This window comes from Sus scrofa, chromosome 5, assembly GCF_000003025.6.
Source record: "Sus scrofa isolate TJ Tabasco breed Duroc chromosome 5, Sscrofa11.1, whole genome shotgun sequence".
NCBI lineage: Eukaryota > Metazoa > Chordata > Mammalia > Artiodactyla > Suidae > Sus > Sus scrofa.
This window is the reverse complement of record NC_010447.5, coordinates 47,231,286-47,243,579: the sequence shown is the minus strand read 5'-3', so window position 1 is coordinate 47,243,579 and position 12,294 is coordinate 47,231,286. Positions and strand designations below refer to the sequence as shown.

General features: G+C 38.1%; 1 protein-coding gene across 2 annotated transcripts in view; it reads right to left on the bottom strand.

Annotated features, from left to right (window-relative positions):
• ITPR2 (inositol 1,4,5-trisphosphate receptor type 2) overlaps positions 1-12,294 on the bottom strand; it is a 529,759-nt gene that overhangs the window by 222,102 nt on the left and 295,363 nt on the right. For both annotated transcript variants that reach the window (XM_021092919.1, XM_021092920.1), the window contains 2 exons: positions 11,348-11,490; positions 4,679-4,787 (listed from right to left, as the gene is read on the bottom strand). In XM_021092919.1, the coding sequence (XP_020948578.1) occupies positions 4,679-4,787; positions 11,348-11,490 (252 nt within the window). The remainder of the gene's footprint in view (positions 1-4,678; positions 4,788-11,347; positions 11,491-12,294) is intronic.

The following is a 12,294-nucleotide window of genomic DNA, read 5'->3' as shown; positions in this document are numbered from 1 at the left end:
TCATACAAAGAAGGCTGATAAAATCAGAAAACCAGGGTCTCAAAATTGGAAATTGCTTTAAGGACGTCTGTTTCAACCATGAAGCAAACTTATGTTTCATTGCTCAATTTTTAAATTTTTATCAGTTACACACACACACACACACACCTTCCAGTATCAGAGACCAAAGAAACAAAAATGAGGATGGAGGTTTTCTTTTATAGTAACATTTTAGGTTTAAATAGGTGAAGTCTCAAACATAATATTAAGATAGCCAGTGTGAAAAACCCTGGTGTGACTTTTCTGTTTTGATGTAATTTGAGAGATCTCTTGGCAACGTTTCATGACACAGATAGTAGAAATCTAGATGATTAGGTATTAGACAACAGGTATTATTAGATAACCTCCGTGACAAGACAATTCAATTCTCTGAGTCTCTCCACATTTCAGACCTGGAGATAACACTGCCTGCTCTATGTACTTCCTGCTGACAGGTAGCAAAATATTTTAAAATACTTTAAGAAGAGCAAAGCGCTATAAATTCAAAGCATTTTTTTTTATCATATTCCTTCCCATTTAAACTATCCTACATTTTAATCAGCCACGGGTTAAGCTCTCCATCTACAGTCTACATGCCATTTCTCGATGTCAGTAAAAGGATCGTTGTGAGAGACTGGATAATAGCCCTCCCCAAAGATGCCCATGACCTTACCACCAGCACCTAGATATGTTACCTTACATAGAAAAGGATTTGGCAGATGTGCTAAGTTGGGGATCTTGCGATGGGGAGAGTACACTGGTTTATCCAGGTTTTTCCAATGTAATCACAAGTATCCATATAAGAGGGAGGCAGGAGATCAGAGTAGAAGGAGATGTGACAGTGGAATGGGTGTGTGTGTGTGAGTGAGAGAGAGAGAGAGAGAAAGGCAAACAGGCAACAAAGACAGAGGAGAGACAGGCAGTCAGACAAAGACAGAGAGGGAGAGACAGGGAGGTTGGAAAACCTCTACTGCTACTGGCTTTGAAGATGGAGGGAGAAGCCATTCTTCTTTTCTAGAAGCTAGAAAAGGCAAAGAAACAATTCTCTCCTAGTGTCTCCAGAAAGAACTCAACCAACACACTGATTTTCAACTTTGACCTCCAAAACTGTAAGATAATAAATATGTGAGTTTTAAATCTCTAATTTTTTGGTAAATAGAAAACTGACGTCATCGTGCAAACACACCATCTATTATCCCGGGACTGATAATCGGGATTTTTCTGAGAATACGCAGTAGTAAAATAACAGTTTTGACCAATTTCTGAATTTGTTACCCAAAGCCATTTCACCCAGATTGGTGAGTCCCTTAGCTCCCCTTTCACCAGCATGGATAATGGAGCACCAGTTATTTAAGACGGGGAAACTGACCCATTATGGCCAACATGTAGAGATGGTCCAGTCCTGTTTTTTTCCAAGTATAGCATTTGAATCATTCTAGATCTATTATGTGTTTTTTGTTTGTTTGGCCAGGCCATGAAAAGTCCCCAGACCAGAGATCGAACACCTGCAATGGTGGCCACCCAAGCCACTGAGGTGACAACTCTGGATCCTTAACCCACTGGGCCACAGGGAACTCCTAATATGCTTTTTTATTTTTCTTTCTTTAAGTTTTATTGAAGTATAGTTGATTTAAAGTGTTGTGATCATTTCTGCTGTACAACATAGTGATTCAGTTATACATATACACACATCCATTCTTTTTCAGATTCTTTTCCTATATGAATTATCACAGAATATTAGATAGAGTTCCCTGTACTATATAGCAGATCCCCATTGGCCAATCATTCCATATTCCAGTGTGCACCTAATATGTTCTTCTAAAAGTTTTCTTGGAGCGGGGGGAATCTTCTACTTCTATTAGTAGTAATCCTTCTCATTCTAAAGCATTTAGAATTTAAAAGTTGTCTAAGATCTAGAATCGGCTATTATATTTTCCTAATTCTGCCCTTAGTAGACATGGAAATTAAGAAATAACACTTGTAAGTCCCTTTCAGGGTTTTGTTTTGTTTTTCTTATTTAATGACTACATTTCCACACTCTTTAATATTATCTTAGAGATTTTGTAAAACTTTATCTACTTTGGATATATATTCTGCCATATCCTGTCTGCCTATGACTTAAAATCTGGATTCCAAAGCATGCTAGACAAAATATACTAATCTTTCTTAATAGTGACACACATCATTTATAAAAGTTGACTATTATCTAATATTAAGATTAATCAGAGAGGAAGGAATTCCAAAATAAACCTGGCTCTGGAATTGCTGTGTGACCTTGAACAAAACATATAGTTTTTCTGGTTTCAGTGAATGCGTCCATAAAATAAGGAGCTTGGACTAAATACCCAGATACAATGTCTTAAAAGAGAGGCACAAAGTGACTATTAAGAAAATAGTCGCCACTGGCAAAAACAATTCGTAAGTGCTACTCATTACCTCCTTCACAAAGATAATGCTAGGGATATGGAGGATTGTTTGGATTTTAACAATCCATGGTTCCAGAGCAAGGCTCAGTGCAAAAAAAGCCTGAGGGACACTTTAGGCACTCTGAGTGGTAGATTTGGGGTGGCTAATGGATGAAGAAAGGGGGAGGGAGCTTAAGGGGCCACCATGGAGGGCCTGCAATACCAAGGCAGTGCAGAGCCGCTAAAGGTTCCTGAAAGGCTCTCATGATCTCTGCAGACTATTACAGGAACCCACAAGCATGTGAACTATATACTCCGTGGTGGCCCTTAGCAAGCTGTGCCATTCGTTTCCTTATCCCTGGCACCCCGGCACAAGAAGGGCATTTAATAGTTACTCACAGTATGTATGAAATGACTGAGTGAAAGAGCACAACTAGCCTTTCTCATTTTATCCTTGCCTGGAGGACCCTGCCCAAGGGGTGCCATTTGCATCATTTGTGATGTGAATGGTACCCTTGGAGCTAAGAAAACAGCAGTCCTACCTCCCTTCAAGGAGGTCTCAGGGAAATAAATGGACTACTGCAGTTTTCTAGACAAGAGAAAATGAAAGCCTGAACTAGCGATAGCATGGGAAGGAAAGGAGAGAGATGCCAGCATAATTTATTTTAGGGTAGCTGGGGAGATACACTGAAATCCTCTTGATTAGTCAGAGTAAACCTTCCTTGTTTCTTTCCTATTTTCCTTGAGAGTAATTGAATAGAAATCTATTATATAAAGTTGGAAGGCTTATGTATCTCCTGTTAACACAAGTTACTGTTGTAAACCTTACCCTTCTGTCAAAAATTCATATGATCCCATTTTTTTGAATTTAGGATTTAGTACTTTAGCCAAAATCAAATAATAATCTACAGCAGTATTTTGAAGCACCAAAGAAAAAGTCCCAAGGAACTCACCTCCTTTTTTTTTTTTTTTTTTTGCTTTTGAGGGCCACACCTGCAGCACATGGAAGTTCCCAGGCTAGGGAACTACAGCTGCTGGCCTACGCTATAGCTCACGGCAATGCCAGATCCTTAACCCATTGAACAAGGCCAGGGTTCGAACCCACATCCACATGGATACCAGTCAGGTTCATTACTGCTGAGCCACAATGGGAACTTACCAACCTTTTCTTAAAAGTATAACATATACTCAAGCTTATAAGAATTTTTCTTGAGTCCTATGTCACAGAAACATTTGCTAAAACTGCACTGGCCACCTTATTTTGATGTTTCCCAAAAGCAGTTTAGATGATGAAGAGAACTAATGCAAGGCAGAAGTCACTGATTACTGAGGCAAATATTTGATGCAAATGCTGTATTTTGAAGCTACGCCCCTTCTATAAGGATCCAAGATTCAATTGCATTTCTTTTCTACAAGAATGCATTAAAAAAAACCTACCACTACAATCTTTTAACATATATGTGAATGAATAAATAAAATAAAATCCTTCTAATTTTAAGCAGATGATTAGTATTCACAGAAACAGCCCCAAAATTAAGGAGCATGGCATAAATTACGTTTGATACCCAACATAAAAGTAAAGGGTAAAGGTAACTAGCTAAAAAAAAAAATACACTTGATTTATATTTTATATTTAAGTGTATCACCTTGGGTATTAAACATGCTGCTAGCTATCTCTTAATGAGCACCTGAGCTGTCATTTTTAATAACAGGCTGACAATTATTATCTATAAGTTGATATTCCCTGAAAATCATCTGTGCAATACTTAATACAGTTAAGAATAGAAACTTACCATTCTGTTCATTTTAAAAAGCATTATTTTATAAAAGTTGGCATAATATTATAGAAAATGACGTGAACATATTTCTACAATGAAAAATCAACATATTCCAAAACATATAGACCACATCAATATGCAGCAGAAATTTATACAAAATCTTAATAATGCATCTTATTGCTCATTGTTAGAACAATCATTTGGTCCATCGAAGCTATATGAAAAAAATACACATTTTCAGACAAAATATAATTAAAAAATAAATAAACCAAATACTTGGGCCATTCTAATCTTAGCTACTTCTCAAAGCAGCAGGAGAGATGATTATAAAAATTCGAATTAGCTAATTCATCTAAGTACACACGTCATTAATATCTAATACAAGTAATCATGTAATAGCCTATTGTAATTCATTCATTATAGTATTCTAGAAACTCTATTTCATTTTTGAGTACTAAGAAGAAAAACTTTAAATACCTCTTCCACAAAGCTGTCTTTCTTCTCTAGCATTTCTCGTAAAGTCTGAAGAATTTTAATGCACAATTTTTCTTCTTTCTCCATCAGTTTCTTTGTATGATTAATCAACCTTAAAACAAAATATTAAACCTTAATAGGATAGTGATTTCTCTTCAAGCTATATACTAACATCATATAGTTTAGGGAAAAAAAACCCACAATATTATTGGAGAGTATAAGGCAAACCAGACACATGTTTTCAAAGTTTTGAAATTATACCTCAGCTTGTAAACATTTAATTTTTTTTTTTATCTTTTGGCCATAATATGCAGCAGCTTCTTGAGGGATTTCAGGTATTGAACCCAGGCTGCAGTAGTGAAGGTAACAATTCCTAACCATTAGACCACCAGGGAACTCCTGCACTTATAAACTTTGTATTATAAAATTTTTGTTTTATAGTTGGTTTATCCCAGTGCTTCTCAAATTTACTCAGGTGGCATACTTTCAGTGGAACACAATGTTCTTTGAAAAACAATGAAACATATTATCTTCAATCCTCTCATATGAACTAAAACAACTTTACTAGTCAAGAAATATGAATATTTTCTGTATGTTATATTGTTATGTTGTTCTATATTATTTTCTATGTACTATATCACATTAATTATAAAGTAGCAGTTTCCAACATTGGACCATTAGCATTAATGGGCTGCTTTCCAGTTTCCATTAATATAATTGCTATTTTTCACTGGTAGGGCTTGGTAGAAACAGACAGTTTTTGTGATTGGAAGTAAAAAAAAAGTAACATCAAAGCAGTCTACCCATTTACTATTTTTGCTATAATTTGGGTAAAACTCTAATTAATTTTATACACGCAGTTCTGGTGTTGTGTCAGGAGAAAAGTCTGAGGATCACCATTATATCACATCCCCAAAAATTCAGAATCAAGTAAAATGTTCAGAGTCAGAATTTATAGCTTAGCACACACAGCTCATCTTGTTAAAAGCTGGTTCTCAAAATGACCCTGTGAAATATGTCTTCCTAGAATAATAAAACAATGTAGAATATAGTGGAATGATCTAATTTCAGTGACATAACAGGAGTCCTGTGGGATGCAACTCTGAGGGAAAGTGAACTGTCATTTGATAACGGCTAGTCAGTGTTGATCTGGTGACAAGGTGAAATATGGGGACTTTCCGTGGATTTTCTCCATTTATCCTCAGCAAGCATAATAGGTTCTATTAACAGGATAATTTTGCTAATGAGAAAACAGAGGCCAAGGAGATAAAGCAACTTGCCTCTGGTTACATAATTGTTAAGTGGTGGAATTGGGGAACAGACCCAGCTCCATCTGACTTCAGAGTCAAAATTCTGAAGCATCACTCTGAAGACGGGATGGTTCACGGATGAAAAGAGTCTGGATGCATAGTAGGCTGTATGCAGCTACCTCTTACATGCCATGATAAGGGCTAGAGCAGAGGCAGTGGCAAATGCCATAAACTGGACAAAGACACAATTACATTCTGCTGAGGGAGTTGCCTACGGCTGATTGGAGAAGGTTTCAGTGATGAGGTAACATTTAACTATGAAGATTTCACCTGGTAGGTTAGAGTGGCAAGAAAAGGCAGCCCTGCAAAGGGAATGAACAAAGGGCAGATGCAGAAAGATGATGGTACGTTCAGGACATAAGCACTCCAATCGCCAAGTGACGCTTAAAGACAGGGAAGAGGAGAGTGTAAGAGATGCAGTCTGAAAAGAAGGAACTGAGAATACTACGCTAAAGAGTTTGAATTTTACTCTATAGGAAATAAGGAACCACTGTTTTAAAGGAGCTGAAAGACCCTGCCTACCTATAAAAAAGATAACATCAGATGGCCGTGGGAACCACAGTGTAGGAGAGAGAACAGGCAAGAGAGGAAGAGAGCATGTGATGGGGTAAGGATGTGAGAAGCAATATAGAGATAAAATAGCCAAGACCTGGCGAATAATGATGTACAGGAAGTAGAAGATGAGGAGGAAGGGAGATCACAGATGTCTAAAATGTGTGAGTTGGGTTAGTCGATGGACAGTGATTTTTTTTTTTTTAATTGAAGTATAGTTGACTTATAGTGTGCCAATTTCGGCTGCATAGCAAAGTGACCAAGTCATACATACACACACATTCATTTTCTCCTATCATGTCCCATCATGGTCTATCCTGAGAGACTGAAATAGTTCCCTATGTTGTACAGTAGGCCCTCCTTGCTTATCGATTCCAAATGTAATAGTTTACATCTACCAACCCCCAAACTCCCAGTCTATCTCACTTCCTCCTCCCTCCCCCTTGGCAACCACAAGTCTGTTCTCTGTGTCGGTGAGTCTGTTTCTGTTTTGTTGGTAGGTTCATTTGTGCCATATTTTAGATGCCCCATATAAGTGATAGCATATGGTATTTGTCTTTCTCTTTCGGACTTACTTCGACAGTGATACTTTTAAATAACACCTATGTCATGCTGAAGAAGTAGCCTGCTGTGAAGGAATAGTGATTTTCTCTTGGACATGTTACATCTGGGCAGGGTGTTATATGCCATGCGGTCAGGTCCAGCAGACAAAATAACGGTTCTAAAGTTCTTCTAGCAAATGAAAAAACCTGCGTCTCTAAAATTTCAGCTTTTTAGTCGTTTCTTTCACATGATAGTCTTTAAATGTGTGAAACTCGTGTGGTGGGTATTACAAATTTCTTTTGATTTTTTTCTCTTAGGCTATTTCCATGTTCTTTAACCTCTGCTTCAGGTTAAATATTTAATTCACTAACCATCTGAAAATATCAGTGGGAATGAATGACCACTTGCTCAGGATTTATAGAAGGTATTAGTCTATCCAATAATTGGGTGAGCTAATACTTCCAAGTATTTTTTTCTGTGATCTAAGTAAAAAAATAATTTTCACAAAACAACCCACCACACAAATACGGGTATGTGAGCATATTCGTAAAATCAACACGAAAGTTACCTTCACTATATGAGATGCACTCTGACATTATATACTCTTTCCTAATTCATTTTTTAATTTTTTCTTTTTCGTCTTTTTGTATTTTTCTAGGGCCGCATCCATGGCACATAGAGGTTCCCAGGCCAGGGGTCTAATCAGAGCTGTAGACGCCAGCCTACGCTAGAGCCACAGCAATGCGGGATCCAAGCCACATCTGCAACCTACACCACAGCTCACAGCAACGCCGATCCTTAACCCACTGAGTGAGGCGAGGGATCAAACCTGCAACCTCATGGTTCCTAGTCAGATTCGTTAACCACGGAGCCACGACGGGAACTCCCCATTTTTTAATTTTTTTAAATTTCGTTGGAGTATAGTTGATTTACAATGATGTGTTATGTTCAAGTGTACAGCAAACTGATTCAGTCTTACGTATACATACATCCACTCTTTTTCAAATTATTTTCCCATATAGGTTATTACCAAATATTGAGCAGAGTTCCCTGTGCTGTACAGTAGGTCCTTGTTAATTACCTATTTTATATATAGCTGTGTGTATATGTTAGTTCTAAACTCCTAATTTATCCCTCCCCTAATTCTCTCTTTTTTATTTATTTATTTTTTTTATTTTTTGTCTTTTTGTCTTTTCAGGGCTGTACCCGCCGCATATGGCGGTTCCCAGGCTAGGGGTCCAATTGGAGCCACAGCTACTGGCCTACACCGGAGCCACAGTAATGCCAGATCCAAGCCGAGTCTGTGACTTACACTACAGCTCATGGCAATGCCAGATCCCCAACCCACTGAGCAAGGCCAGGAACCACAACCCCATGGTTCCTAGTCAGATTTGTTAACCACTGAACCACGACGGGAACTCTCTTCCCTTTTTAAACTAACCATTGCCTCTTCTCTACAAGTCACATCCCACAGTTTGGGAAACACTGAGATTCTCATTCATAAAGGAGGTGTATGTGCTGATATGAATAAACTATAAGCAGCCACCATAAAAATTAACACCCACACAGACCTATTCTCTTCCCTCTTTATTATCTTCTCTCTCGTTCTACGTGACTAATATGAAATCTGGTCCTTTCCTGGGGTTATCCCTCACATTCTTCCGTAGAGCGATTTGAGTCAACAAGTTCCAAGAATCAAATTCATATGAGGAAATTGGAAGCCCCACTTAAGGCCTAGCAAGTAATGAAGTTGGATTCTAATTTTATTAGATATTCTTGTAAATCAAACTCTTGATTCGTCCCAGAAATGAGAAAGGCGTAAGTCAACAGATAGCCGCCAGCCTCTGGTTATACTACAAACACACACATACAACAGCATAAAAATCTCTACTTTCACCACTCAACTCTATGTGCTATCCTCTTCCTCCACATGAGTATAGGAACTGTGTATAGTTCCATTATATCATTCTGTGCCTCTCCTCTGAATTTAATTAACATTGCCACAGATCTGCTTCGTCTCCAGCACAGATCAATATTTGGGTGATATTCTGAGTTACTTTCTATCACCTTCCCACAGACCTATATCCTTCAGTTGTAGACCAGTGCTGTCCAACAGAACTTCTTCTAAGATCATTGAAATGTTCTGTTATCTGTGCTCTCTTAGTTATTGACCACTAGCTACAGATGGCTATTGAGCATTTAAAATGTGGCAAGTGTGACTGAGGTACTAAATATTCTATTTTCATTGTAAGTAATATAAATTTCAATGTAAATGGCCAAGGATAGTTAGTAGCTACTGTACTGACACTCTAATTCTTGGCACTGAATAAGCAAACTTTTTTTCTAAAGGGCCAAACTGTAAATAGTTTAGGTTCAACAGGCCATGTGGACTAGGCAACTAGTCAGTTCTGCTATAAAAGTATGAAAGCAGCCAAAAAGGATAATATGTAAATGAATATGTGTGGCTGGGTTTCAATAAAACTTTATTTGCAAAAACGTTCAGAGCTTCAGGCTAGGGTTTCCCAACCACTTGTCTAGATTATCAAGTCTCTGTGATAAATTTATAGTTCATATGAATATTTTGGAATTAAAATTCTTAGGCTTATTACCCACTTTTTAACCAATTCTTTATACATGGATATATATTCCAATAAAAGTATATTTTTCAAATGCCCTATTTTTTTATACTAGGCAATACCTCTACTTAATTTGTATTCAGTGGCTTCCACAACCATCAGTTTTGCAGACACTCTGGCCCTCTTCATTTAAAAATTCTTTTAATTTTTCTGGCAAATGTCCAGACAATCACAAGTGTCCAGACAGGTCCCTTTAAGATACAGTGATAGAGAGCCAAGAATCCATGATTCTGGCCATAATATAGAAACTATGCCTATTCTTCAACATGATCCCTGTAATGAGTTCCTCTCATTCCATACCTTATTTTCTCTCCCCAATCCCAGCTTTAACTAGTAAAAGAAACGAACACATTCTTATGTCCCTAGTCCTTTCATTTCTGCTTTGGTATATATGTCACAGACAATAGAAGAGGTTTTGAGACCATTTCAGCCATGTCCTCAATCACACAGGAATAGGCTGTGATGGACAATGGCCAAGAGGGTTGGCGGCCTCTTCTGACTCTCCATCAAGCCACTCCCCATAAGAAGACTGAGTACTTCTGAGTGCTCATCCTTTTTTTTTTTTTTTTTTTTTTTTTTTTTTTGCCTTTTAGGGCTGCACCTGCAGCATATGGAGGTTCCCAGGATAGGTGTCAAATTGGAGCTACAGCTGCTGGCCTACACCACAGCTATAGCTATTCAAGAGCCAAGCCACATCTATGACCCACACCACAGCTCATAGCAACGCCAGATCCTCAACCCACTGAGCAAGGCCAGAGATTGAACCCACAACCTCATGGTTACTAGTCAGATTCGTTTCTGCTGCGCCACCACGGTAACTCCTGACTGGCATCTTGAGTCTACATGTGATGGCTGGCAAAATTACTCAGTGAAGGATCCTCAATGTTTAGACATGTCTTTTTGAAAAAAAAAAAAAAAAAAAAAAGCTAGTTACACTTTTTTCTGACAACTGGTTACATTTGTCCCTTTCCGATTAAAGTAAAAATGTTCTAGGATAAACAAATCAGCTGTAATAGACCTGACAACACCACAAAAATGCTAAGAAAAATACATAAATGGAAGAGCTACAGATGAGGATTATCAAGGCAGAGTGCTGGGTCGAGAACTATAGCTCTGCCCAGAAGATGGCCCAGCCTCAGATTTCTCATCTCTAAAATGAGGCTCTATTTTTAGATTCCACATATAAGTGATATCACATGATGTCTGTCTTTCTCTTTAGAAATTGGTGCAACATTGTAAATCAACTATACTTTATGGAAAAAATTAAAAGTAGTGAAAATCATAAAGTTAATGAAAATCAGTGACTTGAAAAAGGAATCTTTTAAAAGTTCACACTATATACAGTTATAGAAAGGAATCAGAACCAAGATATTATTTTATGTGATATTTTGTGCCCAATAATAACACATTTCATTTTGAGTAAATCTGAATAAAACCTAACTTGAATGTCACCAACATAAAATTTCTGTTGAATCAAAAAAATTATTTTTGGAAGGATATTTTAACATGGATCTTAGATCTTTCATATGCTCTGTGGACTGTCATTAGGTGCCAATGGAGGAAAAAGCAGAGATGTCAGAGGCCATCTCAGGGCAGGAGCACTCGTAGCATCTCAGGCTGTACCCACTTACTTGGACATGAAAGCACCGCATCTTATTCTTGCATCGCTCCCCTCAGGAAACAGTAGTTCTGGGCTGTACAACACGTCAACCAGCACTGAGAATTCAGCCTGCATCATCGGGCTGAATTGTTGCTCTAAGGAGGCCACTACATCCTAAGGAATAAAGCACAATAGAACCCATGTGAACACCTAACTCCCATTTCATCCTTTGAAGACAGAACGAGCCTAAGAATACTAACCAGGAATGAGATGTGGGAATTTCAGAGAAGAGATACCCTACTTCCCATAGCACTGGATGTCTGTGCTTTAAGTACAGGCTGGTTTTCTGTATGAATACTGCCTGGGTCTCCTTTTTCATTTTTATAGCAAGGGAGGGATGAGTAGCTATAGATGTCTAAGGATATACAGGAAAGATGATAACTGAGTAAAGAAAGCCACTGTTACCAGCCCTGTAGTATCTAGGATTGTAATAGAGACAAAGCAGGTATTCATCAAATTGGAGTTGGGGTATGCTCAGGGAACAGCTGAAAAAAGATTTCATATGTGTCATGGGTCATTCAGAGCTAACCATTTCTTCTACTTGGGAAATCTCTGGATTTGAAGCAGTATTAGTACTACGTAAGGGTGCAATGACATTTAATAGTATTTCAAGTTACATTTTTGATAAATCCTCTTGGTCACCCACCCAATAGCCTTTCTTCATCCTCCTCCTCGTTAACAAAATCTCCATGTTATTTCTCAGTCAGACAACAACATTCTCAGGGAGATGAGCCCTCTTAGTTTAGGGTCAAGGTTGACTAATTTCAGCCAGTCAGGGTCATTTCATTTTCCCTGCCAGTGACTGGTGAGGCATAAGTATGTGACACAGTCCTGGCCAATAAGACATCAGGTGAAGTCTGCTGAGAATGGGGGGAGGGGTTTGGGGAGGCAGGGGCAGATTCTTTAGAAAGACATCTT